A 19,982-nucleotide genomic window follows, 5' to 3' on the forward strand; every position below is an offset into this window, starting at 1 on the left:
CCTTTTCCACCATATCATGATTATCATTATCGTCCTCCTCATCATGCTCATCGTTATCATCATCTTCATCACCCTCATCCCTTCTTCGTTCATATCCTCAACCATGATCATTCTCATCACACTCCCTGTCTTCATCTTTATTCTCATCATCATCCTCGTTACCTTTTCAACATTCTCACAATCACCTCGTCAACTACAGAAAACCCACAGTCCTTCATTATACTTCTTCTGAAGCTCCTTGTGAGAAGTTCATGTTTTCTATAGAAGCTGCTACCTGCAGGATTGGTGTCCTGCCCTGCGGGGCTCTGCTGCCTCGACTGGCTGCTGCTGCTGCTACTGCTGCTGCTGCTGGAGCCCTTCTTCAGGTCTTCTGCATCGCTGTAACGCCGGATCCAATAGTTGAGCTCCTCGCGGTCCGCCTCTTGACATCGCCTGAGCACGGTGAGCGAGCGCCGCGTCTTCTCTACCATGTCCATGATACAGTTGAGCAACTGCAGGAACACACAGCTATGATCAGTAATGTGTGCAATAACATACAATAAAAAAAGTTTCATTATGGGAAAAAAAAAAAAAAGTTTGCCTCATCGTTGTTTTTCTCGCAATTCCGATTTAATTTCTACAAATTCTGAAATAAAGTTAAAATTGTGAAAATACTTTTTACATCTTGGCATCTTGGGATTGTTCCAGCCACAGTTGGATGCTATTTCATGAACATTATGGACCTTCAAAGAGGAGATGTCGACCCAAGAGGATCCTGAGGCATGCAGAGAATTTGGTCAGCTCCTCATGAGTTCGGACCTTCAAAGAGAAGATGCCGACCCTGCGAGGCTCCCGAGGCATCTAGTGATGCACCAGCTCCGGATGATTTCATAAACAAATGTTCATGAAGATTTTCTGAACATTGGAATTTGAGGATAAACAACCTCTAAATCAAACTTTTATTAGAAATGACCTTCTAAATTTGCATTTTTTCCATCAAAACTTTGGTATTGAGGGGTTGGTGCTGAATCGATGATGATCTTAGATGTTGAGCTAATGAATTAGTTGCTCAGGAGCTTCTGGTTCCAAAACTCCAACTTACTGTATACGACTGTAGAAAGGACACTACTCATAATCACACACTCGTGAAATTTCACACCCTGGTTCTTGGTGTCAACCTACAGAGGACAGGTTCCCCATTTGAGTCTGGTTCCTCTCAAGGTTTCTTCCACATACCATCTAAAAGGAGGGTTTTTTCCTTGCCCTAGTTGCCCCAGGCTTGCTCATTGGGATAAATACACATCAATTTAAATATAAGTGAATGTTTCTCTATAATTCTTATATTCTGTAAAAAGCTTCTTTGAGACTATTGTGAAAAGCACAAACAGAAACACACACACACACACACACACACACACACACACACACACACACACACACACACACACACACACACACAATAAAAGGTTTGTAGTAGTAATAGAAAGTGTTATTACTTTTCTTACATGGTCAAGGTGCTTCCACTCCTCTGCCCATTCTCGGTCCGTGAGTCTGTGATCGATGACTTCTTCCTGCCGCGTACCACCGTGCATCCCTGCCAGAGCAACGAGTGGAGAGAGAGAGAGAGAGAGAGAGAGAGAGAGAGAGAGAGAGAGAGAGAGAGAGAGAGGGATTAGAGCACTCGTTCGTCATCCTCTGTGCTACGCTTCATTCGGCTCCAGCTCTAGACACACCATCTCTCATGCGTGTTCTTCATCAGCACTGCATGTGCGGTTCAGCTCAAGTAGAACATACATGGCGTGGTGTATTTTTAGAACATCTCAGACTATTTCAGCACCATGAACAGCTCACAATTACGTTAAGAAGAATCAGAGCCGGGAAGAATGCGTACCGATGGGCCGAGGGCGCTCGCGGATCTCCCGGTGGTTGGTGTGACGGTATGAGTCTCTGTAATGGTGCCCGATAGCCATCTCGTCGAGCCGGTAGTGCCCCGGGGGCGGTGGAGCGGTGTGAGGAAGGCCATTGGGCTGGTACGAAAGCCCGTTGGAGGGGCTAAAACGCTGGCCTGGGCTGATGGTGCAGGGTCGCTTGCTCGGGTGCTCAGTGTGTGGAGGCTCCCTCTCGAAGCCGTTCTCTTTGGTTCTGGAAAGGGTGAAGAAAGAAACGGGAGTAAGCTGACATGAAAATAAATATCTGATGTCACCTAAAAACTCTCTCTTGTCACTCTGAGAAATGCATGAGTGCGTGTGTTTGTGTGTATCCCCGCCCTCGGCAACTCTGACATTCCCAGTCTCCTAATGAGCCGCTTTTATGGGCACCAAATGCTCATCCGTCACAGTCCATCTGCTCCGGAGGAACCGTTTTACCCACCTGTACATTTCGCATCCTAGAAATACTCCAGCTATTCTTTTACCTGTCTGGTATATTTTCAGGTTATATTTCAAGGTCTGCTTTCTTGGAATGATTTTTTGACATAATTCAGAATCGATTTTTGTTGCTGGGGCTCCACTAGGGGCATCTTTTGAAGGCTTCTGAGAAGGTGTGTGTGGTGTAACATAAATTTTATTAAAGTCAAACCTTTAAGGAACATCAGTGGTTCAGTTGCATGTTTGTAATTGTATCTTCAAGCTCAGATATAAGATATATGGTATCAAAAGGTTTTAAGACTAGTTTTGTAACACGCCAACAGATGGCAGCACAAGGTGGCTCGCAGAGTCACAGGGAGAACCAAGTACTTCCGTGTAAACAGAGCACCTTTTGATACCACCTTTTCGTACGCTCACAAAATATTCTACTCTCTCTTAATGACACTTGGTTTGTCTTTCTACACTGTATGGGGAACATCTAATTCCCATTTAGTCCTTATCTGCTCTTATAATAACCTCCACTCTTCTAGAAAGATGTTCCTTGAGATGTTGTGAGGAGGCGTGGGGTTTATGGCTCTATAGAAAGAGATCTTCCACTTCAACCCACTCCTGGCTTTGTGCACAGGGGTCATGGTCATGATGGAACAGGAAATTTCCTGCTCCCACATCCAAAGACGTCCCATACAATTGTGTGCCGCTAATTTTGTGAACATTTTGTGAAAATACAAGCTCATATTCTGGTTTCTCAGAATAAATAATGAACTCTGCTTTGTAGTATGTGATTAAGAACATTATAGATTCCTGTTCGAATTCATTACGTTCTCTTCCTGCTCCCCTCAAGGCGGTGCGTGCCGAGCTAAGCAGAAACAGAAACGCTTAGCCAGCGGGATTGGAGCTCGGCCTCATCTGTATGTGTTCTCTGCCGCTCCCTTAGGCTCTAATCGCAGGGTGTTAGATCTTCCACGAACGTGGAGATATTATAAGATAAAACAGATAAGGACCACAGGGAACTGGATTTTTCTTAAGGTTGTGGACACCTGACCATAAGATTCAGAGGTAAATCTTTTTTTCTTAAACAGCCCGTTTAATATTTAGTCCATCAGCTCCTGCTCCATTCTTCTGGAACGATCTTCCACTAGATTCTATGACGGCTCAATCAGCCAATTAGTAAAGTCAGGCGCTGATGTAGGTGAGAAGGTGAGGAGGCCTGGGGTGCAGTCAGCGTTCAAATTCATCTCAATAGGGTTAAAGTTAGAGCTCTAGAGCAGGATATTCAAGATCTTTCACCACAACTGGTATTTTCATGGAACAGGTATTTGGATCTCATAGTTCAAGTGAAGGGAAACTGTACATTATCCATACTCTGTATATGTTTATCTAGAGGATGTATAAATATTTGTTTGTTTGCTCAGTCAGTTACATAGGTTTCTATTAGATCTTCAGCCCGACACCATTAATATCTAACGTTTCGAATTTCTCGCAAGCCGTGGTATGTTCTTCATCCACGCCCTTTAACAACCAGCTGTTGGATTTTGGGTTTAGTTTGGATCCAGAGCTCCTGGAGTTTGCAGCCAGGCTGTAATTAAGTAAGGAATAAACACAGCAGGACGTGCTGTTCTGAGGAGCTGCGATTACCGTATTATCAATTCTCGCACATAGAATTCAGAAACTACGGATTCAAATGAAAATTTGAGGTTCGCTCACGGTGTCATAGAGCGACGCTGAATAGATACACACGCCTCCATACACACAAACTTTCCATATTCTCCAGCTTCTCCTTCAAGAACGCTAAGTTCTGCCTCATTGAAAACAAGAAAAAACACACCCAATGGGCCGCGACTGGAAAGCACTAGCCATAGTTATAGTTAGCACTAGCCATAGTTATATTGTTTAATTATTGGATTTTATAGCAATCTACTTCTTCATAAAAAAAAACAAAAAAACAACAACAACAAAAAAAAATAAACAACAAAAAATATATATATTGAATGTTTTAAAATATTGCTTATCATGCAGTTTATGCATGTATAAATCACTTACTAAAATAATATCTATAACAAATTTGAATACAAAATTAATTACAACATTAATCGTTCGGTTCTGGAGTATTTGAAATAATGTTTCTAAAAGGTAAATTAAATGACCAAAAGGTACACTGATCCCAGATTATACTAGAAAATACCAGATACCACTAGACTATACTAGATAATATATAAATATTAGTATCACTTAAGGTGGGAAAACATGATCATTTAACTCATTGACTCAAAAACTGCAGCAGAAAACTCTTTTCGTTCTAGAGTAATCCTGTCTTCTCCGGGACTCACCTGTCCGGTGTTCTCCTCTTGCCATTCTCGTTGACGTCCATCAGCAGCTCGGACGAGTCGACGGGAGACGTGATGCTGGTGTCGAGTAGCAGCTGCTCGTGCTGGGCCAGGTACTGCGCCGGGTTCTGCTTGGCCAGGCGTGCGCAGTGCAAAAGCTCTCGCTGCAGTAACGGCAGGTTGGCCTGTAGGGGGAGATAGCGGTTAGGAGAGAAAGGCTGCAATTGTCAAACAAAGACTGAAAACGTCACAATGCAATTGGCTGTGTTCCAGGGTTTTTTTTTTTTTTTTTTACAAGCATTGTTTACCCATTACAGTGATTGTGGGGAAGCTCTTTGGAGGCACGCACGCACGCACACACACACACACACACACACCCACACACACACACACACACACACGCACACAAACACAAAAAAACAGCGCTCTGCTTTGGTACTTTGTGACCCAAACGGTGCATTAGTGCTTTCAGTCTGCCCACCGCCTGGCACAAGGGCATGCGAAATCGCCGTCGACATGGAAAGTGTCTTCATCAAAGCAACAGCGTCTCTCATTTCCTTCCTGTCTCTTTCAGCGCTGACTGCTAAGAGGTTAGCTGGCTTTGTCCACATGACCCTTTTTGGATGGTTTTCCATTTCAAAGTGAGTCGGAAGAACGGTTTTTAAGGGCGGGAGGAGCGTTTCACCAGGAAAATCATTATTTCTACTTGCTGTCTTTTTTCTTTCTCTTTTCTACCGCAAATAGCAGCGTTCAGAGAAAATCCATGCAAAACATCTGACCATGTTAGATATACTATAACCTACTCTCTCTTCAATCCTATTAAGCACTTTTAGGATGAATTGGAACACACCCCAGGCCTCATCACCTACACCAGTAAAGAGTAAAGAGAAGGTTTCAATGGTTTAGACATTGTTTGGGGTGGAAGATCTCCTGCTCTAGAGCTCTAAACCCTCAAAAACCTTTGGGATTAATTTGAACACACCCCAGGCCTCCTCACCTCACCTACACCAGTAAAGCTAAATGTTTACCTAAGTTCGTGTGGAAGATCTCCTGCTCTAAAGCTCTAAACCCTATTAAACACCTTTGGGATGGATTGGAACACACCCCCGGCCACCTCGCCTACACTAGTAAAGTGTAAACAGAAGGTTCTCATGGTTTAGGTATGATTTGGAGTAGATGATCTCCTGCTATAGAGCTTTAAACAATATTGAAGATTTTTGGGATGATCTGAAACACACTCCATGCCTCCTCACCTTCTCAACTCTATTAATACCAACTGGCATCTCCACAAGCATACTCTTTGGAATCTAGTGGAATATCTACTTAAGAACAGCAAATGGACGAGACTAAACCTAAACCCTGATGCACAGTGACATTGTAAGCAAGCTCCGGATGACATCATCACCCCCAGTACCCCGGTGCATGTTGCTCTCGTTCCCGTAAGCACTTCTCCTTGTGAAAGGGAGGGTTGTTAGATGACATTAGCCTAATAAAAAAAAAAAAAAAAAACAACCCCAACACCACCCCCCCAAACAAAATGCCTCTAATGCACATTGTTGCAGCTGAGCTTCTGTGCACTTATAAAAGCCCCTGTTTCCACAGCCATATGGTATTTGTCATTAAAGGATCCTTTGAGGGAAAGCACTAAAATTAGATGAGCGAAAGAAAGACAGAGGACAGCGAGACAGGAGAGAACGAGTAACAAACACAAGTTGCATCTTTTTCAATAAAAGAACCCCCCCCCGCCCTGAACGGATGATTCAGTAACCATATGGTGCAACATGGAGAGACGGAGCACCGAGCGAGGAAGAAGCCGGAGAGGGGGAAGTGGCCCTGAGTGTTTCTCCGCATCCATCAGCGACCCCTAATGGGACCAATTTCTGCAGCGCCAAGCCGCCTGGGGGCTCCCGGAATCTTGTACGCTGTGCAACGAGCCACACTGAGCGATCAGGAGATTCCCTCATGCTCTCGGTAGTAAACTACACCAACTCCATCTATTTTAATGGCTTATCTCTGTTAAAGGCATATGTGTGTGTGTGTGTGTGTGTGTGTGTGTGTGTGTGTGTGTGTTTGGGACAGCAGGGGGATGAAGGTTGCATAAAAAGGGAGGGGTTCAGGTATGCCGCATAACAGCTGCCATTTTCGGAGCGAATAAATAACAAATGAATTCTTATGAAAATGGAGAAAAAACTCCACCCTGGAACAGGATTCTATTAAAATATTTGGATCGTGCGTCACGCTTCCTGGGGTAGTTTTTTGCGAGGTCTTTTTTCGGTGCTCTTGTGAGAGGGGTTCTTCCACAAAAAAATAAACAAAACTTGGAGGTATACAATTGTATAGGCCTTTTTGGGATGCATGACATTTTTCGAAACCGACCTAACTTGTGCAGAAACTAGCTAACATGGTGTATGATCTAGCTAAGAGCTTGCATAATCAAGCTAGCATGCATGAATTAGCTTAAATGATGTACGCACTAGCTGACATGGTGTATGAACTGTGCATAGGGCCACCTATAGAGCTATGAATCCTATTAAACACCTTTGAAACGCTGACGCTGTTGTGAATTGGGGGATGATTATTAAAGGCCGAGCAATTCATCGGTTTTGCAGATACCACCGATGCTGGAACCATTGGCAAAAATCCATACAGATAGTTTTTCCGGGTTGCATTAGAGAGCGGCCTCTAGAGGCAAATCACTGATGCCATGCGCTGTTTATTTTTTTCTCGCGAGTGTTTCATGACCTGAAAGCAGGAAACGGAGCTGCTGTTTCTTCAGAGGATGATGGCAGCTCATGTAACGCCGCTAATGGTTTCAGATGTGTACGCGACTTCGGGATCTACAGCGTGAGAAAAATCATACTCTGAAAAAAACTGAGAGCGACTGCTGCACGACTGCTGCACGAAATGTGGATTTGGTATTCTCAAATTAAAGCACGACAGAATGCGAATTTGTGCGCTGGAGATAAAACTATGTGGTTTTCCTACAATATAAGGAACGAAAAGATGAAAACATAATACTGAGTATGGCTAATCAATAGCTAGCAGCACACTCCGGATTGGCAAAAAACACCAAACAATGATGGCTGAGTAAAAAGGACAGCGCTGGTTGCTTGACATTTTTTTTTTATAACACAACTTGTTTACTGCAATGCTACTCAGTTCGAGATCTATTGTAACTCGATAATACTTCATTTCAAATTTAAAATAAGCTAGCATGATCAGGCATTAACTAGCTGAAATCATGCATTAGTGGTAGATGAACTAGCTAACATCATGCATGAACTAGCAAACATGGTGCATAAACTAGCTCACATCATGTATGAACTAGCTAAAAATGTGCATGAACTAATAGTATGCATGAACTCGCTACAATGGTGCATGATCTAGCTAACAATTTGCATGAACTAGCTGGGAAGGTGCATGAATTAGCTTACATCATATATGAACTAGCTAACAATGTGCATGAACTAGCAAACGTGGTGCAAAAACCATGTGTCTATATGTAAATGGGAAATTAGGAGGTAGACAGTTAGGGAAGGGAGGGAGAGAAAAAGGAAGAAAGGGATATAAAAAAAAAAACAAGAAAGAAAGATTCGAGAAGAGTCCGGATGAAATGTGCACATCTGGACTCTAAATGCTTTCCAGATCGCTGGCTTGTGCCGTACCTTCAAAAACGGGATGACAAAAGGTCGGAGAGGGAAGTTGGTTGCTTCTTGCAGCTTGGAGTGGAATTCTTCTATAGTTAACGTGGAGTTCTGGGGAAAAGAAAAGAGAGAAAAAAAAAGAGAGAGAGACAGAAAGTGAGCCCATGTGGAAAATATGATGTGATTGTGCTGCTTATTGGAGGCAGAGAGCATGGAGTGATACAGCCGGCTGTACAGGGAGGAATCATGGCAGCTGTGTGCAGTGTAGACCAAATCCTGACTGTAAGCGTGAGGACGGACGTGGAGCACATTGTAAAATATCCTGGTGTCGACCGTGACACTACGCTGCCGCTCGGCGTACGGTGACTGGCGTGTGTGCGTTAATTAGAGGTGGAAAAGCTGCCGTTGGATCTGTTTAATTAAGATTTTGGTCCTGCATGTTCTCTGATCTCCGCCGACTTTGCACACATCAGCCATTCCAGCTGCTTGGTGTCGATAAAAACGCAGAGAGAAAGCGAGTAATTTCGCTCGCGTTCCCGACGCTCTGTCTCGTTTGAACAGACTGACAGGACGCTGACACTATTTTCAATTTTCAAGATGTTGCTTCCAAGAAAGGAGCGAGAAAAAAAAAAAGAGAGACAGACAGAGGGACTGCGTCGAAGGGGAAAAAAAATGCAGCTTTCTACCTCATTTCCCAGACCTGAATTTTGTTACATTAGGCTTACATCTGTTCGCCCAGATTGCAGCGGCCTGTTTTGACAGCCAGAGAGCCTCCTGAGCTTTTCTCCGGCGTTGCCGGCGCTAATTAAGTGTGTCACTCTTTTCAATAAGGCAGAGAGGGGAGTGTATTAAAGCGAGCGATGCAAGCCAAGGGGACACAAGAATCCCTCTGCGTGTAGACACTGTGAAAAATAAACAAACGCGTGCCAGGAATAAAAAAAAGCGCGTCTCTTTCTCCGAGCGTTCCGAGTGGCTAATTAAAGCGGCCCTTCTCTGCTACAGGCCTGGTTATTTTATCACCGTTTCCACTCTACGCGGAAATGACTTTCATGCACGTAGCGGCGCGGCCCGTAATTCCTGCGATTTCGGTTTTGTTACACGACGCAGCTGCGCTTGTCTCGATCTGATACGCGACGTTAACGGAATGTGGTAATGAAGACGAATGAAACGCTGATCATCTGCTGCTGTTGCTGGGAATCCTTGACTTTGGATGTTGTATATAAACATAGAACACAGACAAGTCTGGCTAGTATTTTTCACTTATATGCACTCAATTATGCAGAATAATCAGTTTAATTATGATTATAGTAAAGTAATGAACTGGATATTGAGTAATTATTATTAGTAATAATTATGATTGCAATTCTGATACATTTACACAGAATTACTGCCATCTTATCAGCAACTTATTATCTCATTTGTTCAACTGAGCAGTTGACAGTAACCTTGGGATTTGCCAGTATTCTTTATATATATATATATATATATTAGTATGTCTATCTATCTATCTATCTATCTATCTATCTATCTATCTATCTATCTATCTATCTATCTATCTATCTATCTATCTATCTATCTATCTATCTATCTATCTATCTATCTCTGTCTGTCTGTCTGTCTGTCTGCCTGCCTGTCTGTCTGTGTGTGTGTGTGTGTGTGTGTGTGTGTGTGTGTGTGTGTGTATTTGTACTAATTTGCCACTTACTCCTTCTTACTGTCTGGTTTTGTAGAAAAGTGAAGAAAACGGTAGAGAAGCAGAAGAAACCACTGTAAAACCTTCCTCAGGGTATCCCTCAGTGGCACTGCCGATGACCTCTAACTGATACTTGTAACCTTTAATAACCCCACGTCCGTGCTCTCCGACGTTATTCCTCTTTTAATGCTTTTATAATGTACTTTTTTCCTCACATTTTTTAATTGAATGTTTACGACTGTGCAAGTACATTTGTAAATTTATTGCGTGTAGTAAAAACACTAAACGGAAATGTGTGTGTGTGTGTGTTTGTGTGTGTGTGTGTGTGTGTGTGTGTGTGTGTGTGTGTGTGTGTGTGTGTGTGTGTGTGTGGAGACTTACCACGAGACCCAGTACGAGTGTGCGCACGCGGTCCCCGATTTCAGGCGAGATGTCGTTGCCGAATTGCTGCAGCGTGGTAAGGAAGCGCTTTAGCTTGCTGAGCTGCCGAGCGCCGCACGCCGGTGGGAGCTGCTGATTGGCCAGCGAAGAGGAGGAAGAGGATGAAGGACCATTGCTGAAGCCGTTCGGGGATGAGGGAGCGCCGTTCAGTGCGGTGGGAGAGTGACTGGTGCCGTTCGTTACTGATGGAAATCATACACGAGAGAAATGCATACGGGAAATCGTTACTAGATTAGTTCATATTCAAATGTATTGTCAATCTCTACATCAGTGAAAGTAAACACCCGGCATGACTTGCTAGTTTTCTGTCATCGAGAAGCTATCCTTGGGTTTTTTTCCCAGATTCTCTAAAACACCAAACCCAGCTAGCTAATCCAACAAAGCTAAATCCAATCCAATTCAACCTGAGCATATGTAAATCTTTTTGAACATCCTGTTCCACCTTCAGTCCCCATTTCCTCTTCCTCCACTCTTGTCTCTTTTGTGAAGATGATTTTGGAGTGTAGAGATTTGGGAAGATTCATTTAGCAAAATCAGGTACTATAGCAGGTGATCTTTCACACACTTCTAACCCATGTAAAGCATATCATCATGCAACTGGATTTGTGAACGGGGGCATTGAGATGCTGGAACTGGTTTGATGCTGGAACTTGTAGTTCAAGTGAAGGGAAAATTTCATGCTACAGCATTCAAACATCCTGTATATACACACACACACACACACACACACACACACACAAAAGTATTGGGACACCTGACTTTTCCAGCCATACTGTACATGGTATAGAGGTTAGTTTTGTAACATGCCAACAGATAGCTGCACAGAGGAAACACAGAGGGCAAGTTACAGTGTTGCAAAAGTCAGTGTGCCAAAAGACCACCTCCTGTGTACACCGGGAGCTGTTCAACTGTTGCTTTTCTGAACAAATGCTTTACCACGTTTGCTATTCTGACCACATGCGCACCTTGTCATCGTGTTCCTCACACGCAGCTCAAAGGTCGCCGTTTTAACACCACTGCGGAGATCGTGTGTGAATCGCAGAACCTAATTAGCTCGGGTGGTCTTTCAGTGCACAACCCCACGCGTGTCCACGTCGGGCGTCTGAAACGGTCACGGAGGCGAATGCATGCGGCCTAGCGATGATGGGAACCATACGGACTCCGGCGTCAACGTCCCGCTAATGAGATTAGGCTGTGGCCTCTTTCCAGCAGCACAGAAATGAGATACTTCAGCTGCATCTGCTAACAATTACAACGGGATGGTGTGTGTGTGTGTGTGTGTGTGTGTGTGTGTGTGTGTGTGTGTGTGTGTGTGTGTGTGTGTGTGTGTGTGTGTGTGTGCGTGCGTGCTTGTGTGTATGTGTGTGCGTGAGGGGGGGGGTTGATTCAAAGCACTTTGTTAAACCTTCAGCTTGCGTGTCTATTTTTCTTGCTTCCTTTTTTTCCCCTCCCGCATAAGTGCTAATTGCAGAGTCAGAGCGATCCTCGTTTTAGAGAGATCCGGCGTTGAAGAGGAAGCGAGGAGCGTTTTAGAGGCGCTGATGCCTCAGATCACAGCGATTACATTGTCCCTGTCCTTGTCCCTGTCTCTGTCTCGACAGCTGTTTTGTGCCTGTTTCCTGGGTGTATCTTGCTGTACGTATATAAGATACTGTGTGTGTGTGAGTGTGTGATACTCACGTGTCGTGGGAGTGAACGAGCTGGTTCTGGGGGCTCCTTGTGTGCCGGGTGGTGGAGGCATGGTGGGCGGAGTTAACCTGGGCTGTGCTTTCACATCGGCGGGCGAGTCGGGCATGGTGGAGGGCTTCTCAGTGCGATCTGCAGGGAGACACAAAGAGATGCGTGAGGAAATGAAAGTGGGTGGAGCAGATCTGGTGATATATACACCTGAGCTCCTGTAACTAACACGCATGGTACTCAGGCAGATGCTTGGTGTCCTTCACCGTACTCTTCTTGCTTGGGCGGGCAAGTGAGCATAAAGTGTAGAGGTCAAACGATACCGATAGTTAGGTTGGATCGTACTTGCCGATAACTGATTAATTGACGGATTCGCTTTTTAAAATGGATACTGGATAAAAAAAATAAACAAACAATACACTCCACGTAAAGTAGTACTATAACAATAATTCAATTAGTAATGGAACTATATCAAAAAAATCTTAAAAATGTGCTAAATAAAATTAACATAAATAAAATAAATATATTAATACATATTGAGGTAAATAAAGGACACGATTTCAAACTAAAACAAAAATGAACACTCTGAAGAAATAAAACAATTCCATCCAAAATGAATAAAAAATCAAATAAAACAAATAAAACAGCTACTAGTGTCAGTGATTTACCTCTAGAGGCCGCTCTTGTACTGTATTACGTATCCCGGAAAAACTATCTGTATAGATTTTGTAGATAGCTGATAGTTCACGCAATCGACTATCGGTGCCGATTGATCTGCAGAACCGATGATTCGGTCAACCTCTAATGAAGAGTAATAGTATAATATCGGAAAAACTAATCTATTTTTTTCATGCAATGTAGGCCAAAGAGCACGGAAAGTTTTCAGATGTTCAATCGATCAGCCTCAGTGAGCAACATCTGGAGGAGGTGCAACTGCTTTCCTTCATTGGATAATATTTTAACTTCTGATCAGAAGCTCATGAGTACAAATCCCAGCACCACCAAGCTGCCACTACTGGGCCCCTGAGCAAGGCCCTTAACCCTCAACTGCTTGGAGATCTGCTTGTAAGTAACCAAATAATATCAAATGAAATCTATACATTTATTTAATGAAACTGCAAATAAGATGATACAGAAGCCAAAAATTTGATTGTAAACTAGATTTGTATGTCCTTTCATCAGAAGTCAAAGACACGATAGCTACGCCCTGTGCCACATATGGTGATCACGGCCTACGCTTAATGGTGGCTATAGGCGGCTCATCACTATATAAAAGCAAACAGTGTTATCGCACGGCCATATCAGACGTTGTGTAAGAAGGAAGTACAAGGCGTGACAGCAAACAGACAGAGGGGCAGAGAGCAAAGAGAGGCCTCCTCGTCTATTATCTGAAACGGGACAAAAGTAAGACAGCTGGAAACGGGGTGGTCGCGACATGTTCCAGATGCTCGGCTCTTCTCGAAGATCCCACAGGACAGTGTGTGGGAACACAGGGGTGTATGAATGGTCCAAAAGGATCTCAAACAGCTATTAAACAGTCAGAATTGGTTTGGATTTTTATCGATATCGGTTGCAGTTCCTATTTGTGACCAACAACGGCGATAAAGAACCAACAGGACACAACTCAACTGGAAACAGGCGAACGGCAACATCGGATGAGGTCCGGCAAAGAACGTGATTCTGACTCATTTGTTATAGAGTGAACGAGGACTTTATAAAGAAGCCGTATATCATTTTTTCTGTTAGATTTAAAATTTTAAGGCACAAGCTAGACCTAGCGAAAGAAGCCGATTAGCGTCGCTTCACTGATCATATTTTGTATTATTTCTCACGATTGAAATAAAAGAGTGTGATAAAAAAAACAGATGTATAATAATAACAATCGGGCTGATTAAACCCCATTTACATACGGTGACACATACGGTGAGTGAGTCACATGGTATAGACTTCAAATCAATTTCTTTGTTCGTTTGTGTGTTTGTATCTCCACACACATTTTTTCTGTTGTTTTCATTAGAAGCGCTCTCTCTCTCTCTCTCTCTCTCTCTCTCTCTCTCTCTCTGTGTTATTACAATCACTTCTTTTCTTACCTCCTTCACCAAGGAAACATACTATAGAAGTGTGGAAACGAATTCTAAAATTGCACTAAATGCAAATTTATCTAAAGACATTTTCCCCACAATGTTCATACGACCCTGCAACTCTTCCACTGGACCACAACCTGGTTCATGGGGACCTTTGATCTATTGGGTTTCCTTCAAATAGCGAACATGTTCAGCTGAAAAAAAGTCGTGATAAAGTTGTTAAGAGCGGTATATAAAAAAACTGAATTGAACTAAATGTTGAAATGTATTCAATTTGATTCGATTCAATTTGATTCGATTCGATTCAATTCAATTCAAATGTACTTCAATGGCAGCTTTGTTCCTGGGACAAAAAGTGTAGTTCTCTATATGTAGTGCACTATGTAGGATGCACAGCAATATCCATTCATTCATTTTGAGTTCAGCCTCATTATTTTTATTCAATTCGATATTTCTGTAGCAATTTTAACAGTCAAATTTGCCACAAAGCAGCTTTACAGAAGTAAATTAATCGAGGATGTACATTTCAAACAATATAACATTGTATTTAAGTGTCAATCAAATCCAGACTTTCCATTTAAAAGCTTATAATATTACCAATAACTTATAATATTTATTCTAATAACTAATAACTTATAATAGTTATATTATAGTTATAATAGTGAGTTTTTATCCTCAATCCTATAACAATCCCTTCTTAGCTTTGACCTGCAGCGTGTTCGGTTACAGAACAGCAGAACTTGTCGGGTTTTTTTTCAGACCTTGTCGGAACCGTGCAACAAACTGAGTAGCTGTGGGACTCGGACGACTTTGCTGTGTGATCAACCCGAAGCCTTCAAGCCAGAAGAGAAATCCTAATCAGGCAACTTCGAAGCACCGCACATCTGGACCGTAGACTTTCCAGACGGGTCCAAATTACACATGACATCATAAATTCCAGCAAGAACTGGCCTAGATAATAAATTCCAGTTGTAGATTATAAAAAAATACTCAATTTCTTTTTTTTTTATAAAGAAAACTCACCCTTGATGCCGTGAAGTGAACAAACGAGTAATACAGACAAATTGAATAGTGTCTTCCTTATGAAGTCCTTATGAAGACCCATAAAGTTAATGAAAAGCAGAGCCAATTATTATTATTATTATTATGAATATTATTTGCATGTGTAAAGGCTAAGGCCATTAGCATTCTCTTTTTACAAAAAACCACTCTTTTATAGGACCTTTGCCAAAGCAGAAGAGATAGAGAAGGTGGGAATTTCCACTCCACATGGCTACCATTTCCTACACACACGTGTGTGTTGGTACATTTAATTGAACCCATACCTCGTTTCTTTCTTTTTTTTTTTAGCTCCCCCCCCACCCCCCAACTCTTTCGATGTGGTTTCAGCAGTAAAAACAAGTTCTGCAAATCTTCTAGCCCATCTTTCTTTCGCTCATTCGCACTCCGCTCACAGAAAACAGACGTGAAATCGAGACTGCTTTCCACTCTGGTAAATATTTACTGAATACAGCAAGTGATGGAAAAATTTGAACCCAATTCTATAAAAATATGTAAAAAAACAAAACAACGACAACTGAGTGTTTTATGGTCTCCAAACTTTCCTACACCATCCACCAGCTTAGTTTGTATCCCCACACACATTTTCCCCCTTTTTTTTTCTCTATTAGATTTTTTCTCTCTCTCTCTCTCTCTCTCTCTCTCTCTCTCCCTTTTTATCACTATCGCTTGGTCTTTTCTTACCTCCTACACAAAAAGAACAGTGGAAACACTAAAAGTGCGCCATATGTAAATTCGAATTAAGACATTTTCCCCGGAACGTCCTTGTGACCCCGTAGCAACTCTTTCACTGGATTTTGACCTGGTTAATGGGGACCTTTGATCTAACGGGTTCATGGTGTGTTAAATGTGTTCAACTAAAAAGAGATGAAAACTTGTTTTGAAAGATTTCATAATAAAAAAAGACAGTCCTGTCATCTGTCCATTGTGCGGTTATTAATTTGATTGGATATCTAAAAAGAATCTGCAGACTGGGCTGAAACAAAACGCTTTTAATAACCACTGGTGGTGGTTCCTCAAATATTCTCAAATATTCTATGCTGGACCAGGCACAGATCGAATGAGGGATATGTATCGAAATCCTAAATGTAGCCAAACAATTGTGTTGTAGATGTTAAAACATGACTAGCGCCCCCGGTGTGATGTCTACAACGATTCTGCCATAGAAGCCTCCGATTAATAAAAGCAACATGTCTGAAGCACGTGGTATCAATAACACCGGCAGCCTGTTTGAATATGGTCTCATCGAACGATTTATAAAGATGAAGATGGTTATCGGAGTCTGTTTACATTCTCAAAGCTCGAACGGACGATTTCGCTTCCGCAAGTCTGACCGGAGATTTATGTTACGAGTCAGCGTTGAAGCCCGAAGCGTCCGAGGCTCGTCTTTGCTCTCTGTCTGACAGAGATGGATGATAAAGTAATGGGTTTAGGCTTTAATCTACAGACATTCAACCAACACACACACACACACACACACACACACACACACACACACACACATACACACATACACACATACACACTAAACCCAGACATAAAAATAAATAAATAAATGTATACTAATAAAGACCTTAATCTTAACATATGTGGGCAACAATATAAAAAAAAAAAAAAAAAACTAGAAATATATAAAAACAAAAATAAATATAAAAAATATTACAAAATGTATATGACACATATAACATTACATAAACATAAATATATTATACAAAATATAAAAATAATATAACATTAAGAAATGTATAATATAATACACAAAATTTATAAAAAATAATAAAAAATATATAATAGAATTTCAAGACAATATACAAAATATATAAAAAATAATATAAAGATAAAAAACATACAAATATTTTCTCCAAAAATTATAATAGAAATATATAAAATATATACAAATATTATAATAATATATCAAATATATAATAGAAATATAATATAGAAAATGGTATTTATAAAAGAACATTTGTCTTTCAACACATTTAACTTGAATACATGCTCACAACCAGGGTTGCCAGGAACACAATTTTATCTCTTATTGGGATAATTTTGAAAATAAATAAATAAATAAATAAATAAAAAATAAAAAAATTTCGGCTAGTTACCAAGCAGTCCACAGATGCCATGATGTTTTTTTAAAGTTAATAATCAGAGGATATCCTAATCAAACTAAACCGGAATGCTATACGTGAGCGAGTGTTAATGTGAGCACAAGTATATTTGTACAATACAAAATCTTAGATACAGAAAATTAGAAATGCACGTGCACCACAGTGACCCTGCTTTTCATGCAAACAGATAAAGGAAAACATGGCTTCTATTCCCCAAATTTTTTTTATCATTTTGGCTTTTCTGTTCATTTTCATGACAAAGGAACAATTTAACCAAGACTTGGCATCCCTGATCACGATTCCTTTCTGAGATTGAAGAAAAAAGGATACAAATTTGCACGTCAGGACCAAAAAAAAAAAACCCAGGCTACTGATAGGATGAGCAATAATATGAGAATTTGTGTAATTATATCAGACGTCTACTATTGATTCAAAATTAACCAACTCAGGTAATCAGTTCTGTTTGAGTTTTTTCGAGTCACGTCACCTTTCAGGGCGTAAAAAAACGAAACATGCCGAATGGATATTAGGTTTTCTGTTTGATGAGCGTAGACGCGGCGAGGAAATTCGAAGCGACTTCCAGCAAGGCTGTTAGCGCTTTCCATTTTCCTCTTGCCGAGGGTCTTTTATTGCTTCTCAAAACAGCGCTGGAGTAATACAGATCGCCATTAACCACCGCGGCGAGCTGAGCCTCGGAAATCGCAAACAGCCGCATCCTCGCTCCATGCCCTGTCATTTGTCATAAACAGTGAGTGCCAGTAAATGGTGCGTTCGAGAGCTGCAGGTTTCTCAAAAAGTTTTTTTTTTTTTTTTTCTCTTTGCATCCAGAACACCAAAAACAAGATTCAGAGCGGACATTGATCTTGTGAAATCCTACTGAGACGTTTCTTTTTATTATTATTCTGCGTGTTGAAAAAGGTGTAAATATAACGCAGGAATATTGCATCATTGAGAGTATTCGTTTACAGTTCCAGGGTTAAAAAAAAAAAATAAAATGCTCGATTCTAATTGGTCAAAAATAAATAAATAAATACATTTCTATTTCTATAATGGTGGCTCTGGAAAAAGGTCTGGAACCATCAGCATTTCTATAGTAACAACTCCATCTACATGAATCTTTTTTATTATTTAATTTTCCTTTTTTTCTCATTTTTATTTCACTTATTTAATAAATTATGAATAATTATTTTATTTCATTCATCTTATTTTATTAAGCTTCTGTCACCAAAACAAATTAATTGTAATTGCAAAAATACTTGGCAATGAAGATCTTGATTCTGATGAACCCATTAAAAAAACCTGCAATTATTCATAAGATAAATTTATTATTAATTATTTTTTGTAGGAATTTTACAGTTCTTATGTTTTTTTTTTTTTTTTATTGGAATGAGTCTCCAGTGTCAGAGAGTTGCAGCAGAATGGAGCAGCAAGATGGGGAAGAATGTTCCAGAACATCAGCTGCGTTTGCTATCAGTGTCTCGCAGTCATGCATGTGTACTTGTGTGTGTGTGTGTGTGTGTGTGTGTGTGTGTGTGTGTGTGTGTGTGTGTGTGTGTGTGCGCGCTACCGAATGATTATTCTAACAGGCTTCGAGCGGCAAGATTGGATATGGCTTCGGATACGGCCTGGGTTTTGGAGAACTGAAAAAAAAAAAAAACGGAAATAAAGTTGAAGGACTTTTTCTTTGCGACTTCTCAGCATGACGCAGCATCAAGGAGATTCCTAGCAAAGACGAACGTGACAATCTGACCTAATATTATACATAAATCAACACATAGATACCTGTTACATGCCTCCTAAAACAGTATAATGGCAGCTAGACTTAATAATTATAACTTTATAATTATGCTAGAGTTCTAGCATGCTAGGTAACATTTAATATTAGCTAGTCATGGTACGGGCAGTAACTAGCTAGAGACTCTCTGCTAGCTTCTGAAAGGTAGAAGTATTTGTTAGTTTTAGCAACATTCCTGCTCTTTTGAATGTATAGCTATTTGCTGTGTAGTACATGATAGCCTGCATTTTAGCTAGCTCTTGAATGCTAGTTAGCTGTATGGTTCCTGATCTCTCAGATGTTAGCTAGCTGTACAGTTCCTGATCTCTCAGATGTTAGCTAGCTGTACAGCTCCTGAACTCTCAGATATTAGCTAGCTGAATGGTTCCTGATATCTCAGATGTTAGCTAGCTGTACAGTTCCTGATCTCTCAGATGTTAAATAGCTGTACGGTTCCTGATCTCTCAAATGTTAGCTAGCTGTATGGTTTTTGATTTCTCGAAACTTTCATGGCTGTACGGTTCCTGATCTCTCAAATGTTTAATTGCTTTTTGGTTCCTGATCTTTTGGATGTTAGCTAGTTGTACAGTTCCTGATCTCTAGAATTTTATCTAGCTGTATAATTACTGATCTCTATAATGTTAGCTAGCTGTATAGTTCCTGATCTATAGAATGTTAGCTAACTGTATGGTTCCTGATCTCTCAAATTTTAGCTAGCAGTACAGTTCCTGATCGCTCAATTGTTAGCTAGCTGTGTTCCTGATCTCTCAAAAATCAGCTAACAGTATGGTTCTTGATCACTTGAATGTTAGCTAGCTGTATTTTTCTTG

General features: G+C 41.0%; 1 protein-coding gene across 4 annotated transcripts in view; it reads right to left on the minus strand.

Moving 5' to 3' along the window:
- Nucleotides 1–19,982, minus strand: part of runx1t1 (RUNX1 partner transcriptional co-repressor 1) — a 52,569-nt gene that overhangs the window by 7,545 nt on the left and 25,042 nt on the right. For 2 of the 4 annotated variants that reach the window (XM_083543298.1, XM_083543297.1), the window contains exons 2-8: nt 12,128–12,265; nt 10,388–10,629; nt 8,335–8,424; nt 4,673–4,854; nt 1,871–2,121; nt 1,485–1,573; nt 275–491 (exon numbers count right to left, since the gene is read on the minus strand). In XM_083543298.1, the coding sequence (XP_083399424.1) occupies nt 275–491; nt 1,485–1,573; nt 1,871–2,121; nt 4,673–4,854; nt 8,335–8,424; nt 10,388–10,629; nt 12,128–12,265 (1,209 nt within the window). Of the gene's footprint in view, nt 1–274; nt 492–1,475; nt 1,574–1,870; nt 2,122–4,672; nt 4,855–8,334; nt 8,425–10,387; nt 10,630–12,127; nt 12,266–19,982 lie in introns of all 4 variants that reach the window. The other 2 variants (XM_083543296.1, XM_083543295.1) reach the window with 1 other exon arrangement.

The sequence above is a fragment of the Silurus aristotelis genome (assembly GCF_946808225.1).
Source record: "Silurus aristotelis genome assembly, chromosome: 6".
NCBI classification, from domain to species: domain Eukaryota; kingdom Metazoa; phylum Chordata; class Actinopteri; order Siluriformes; family Siluridae; genus Silurus; species Silurus aristotelis.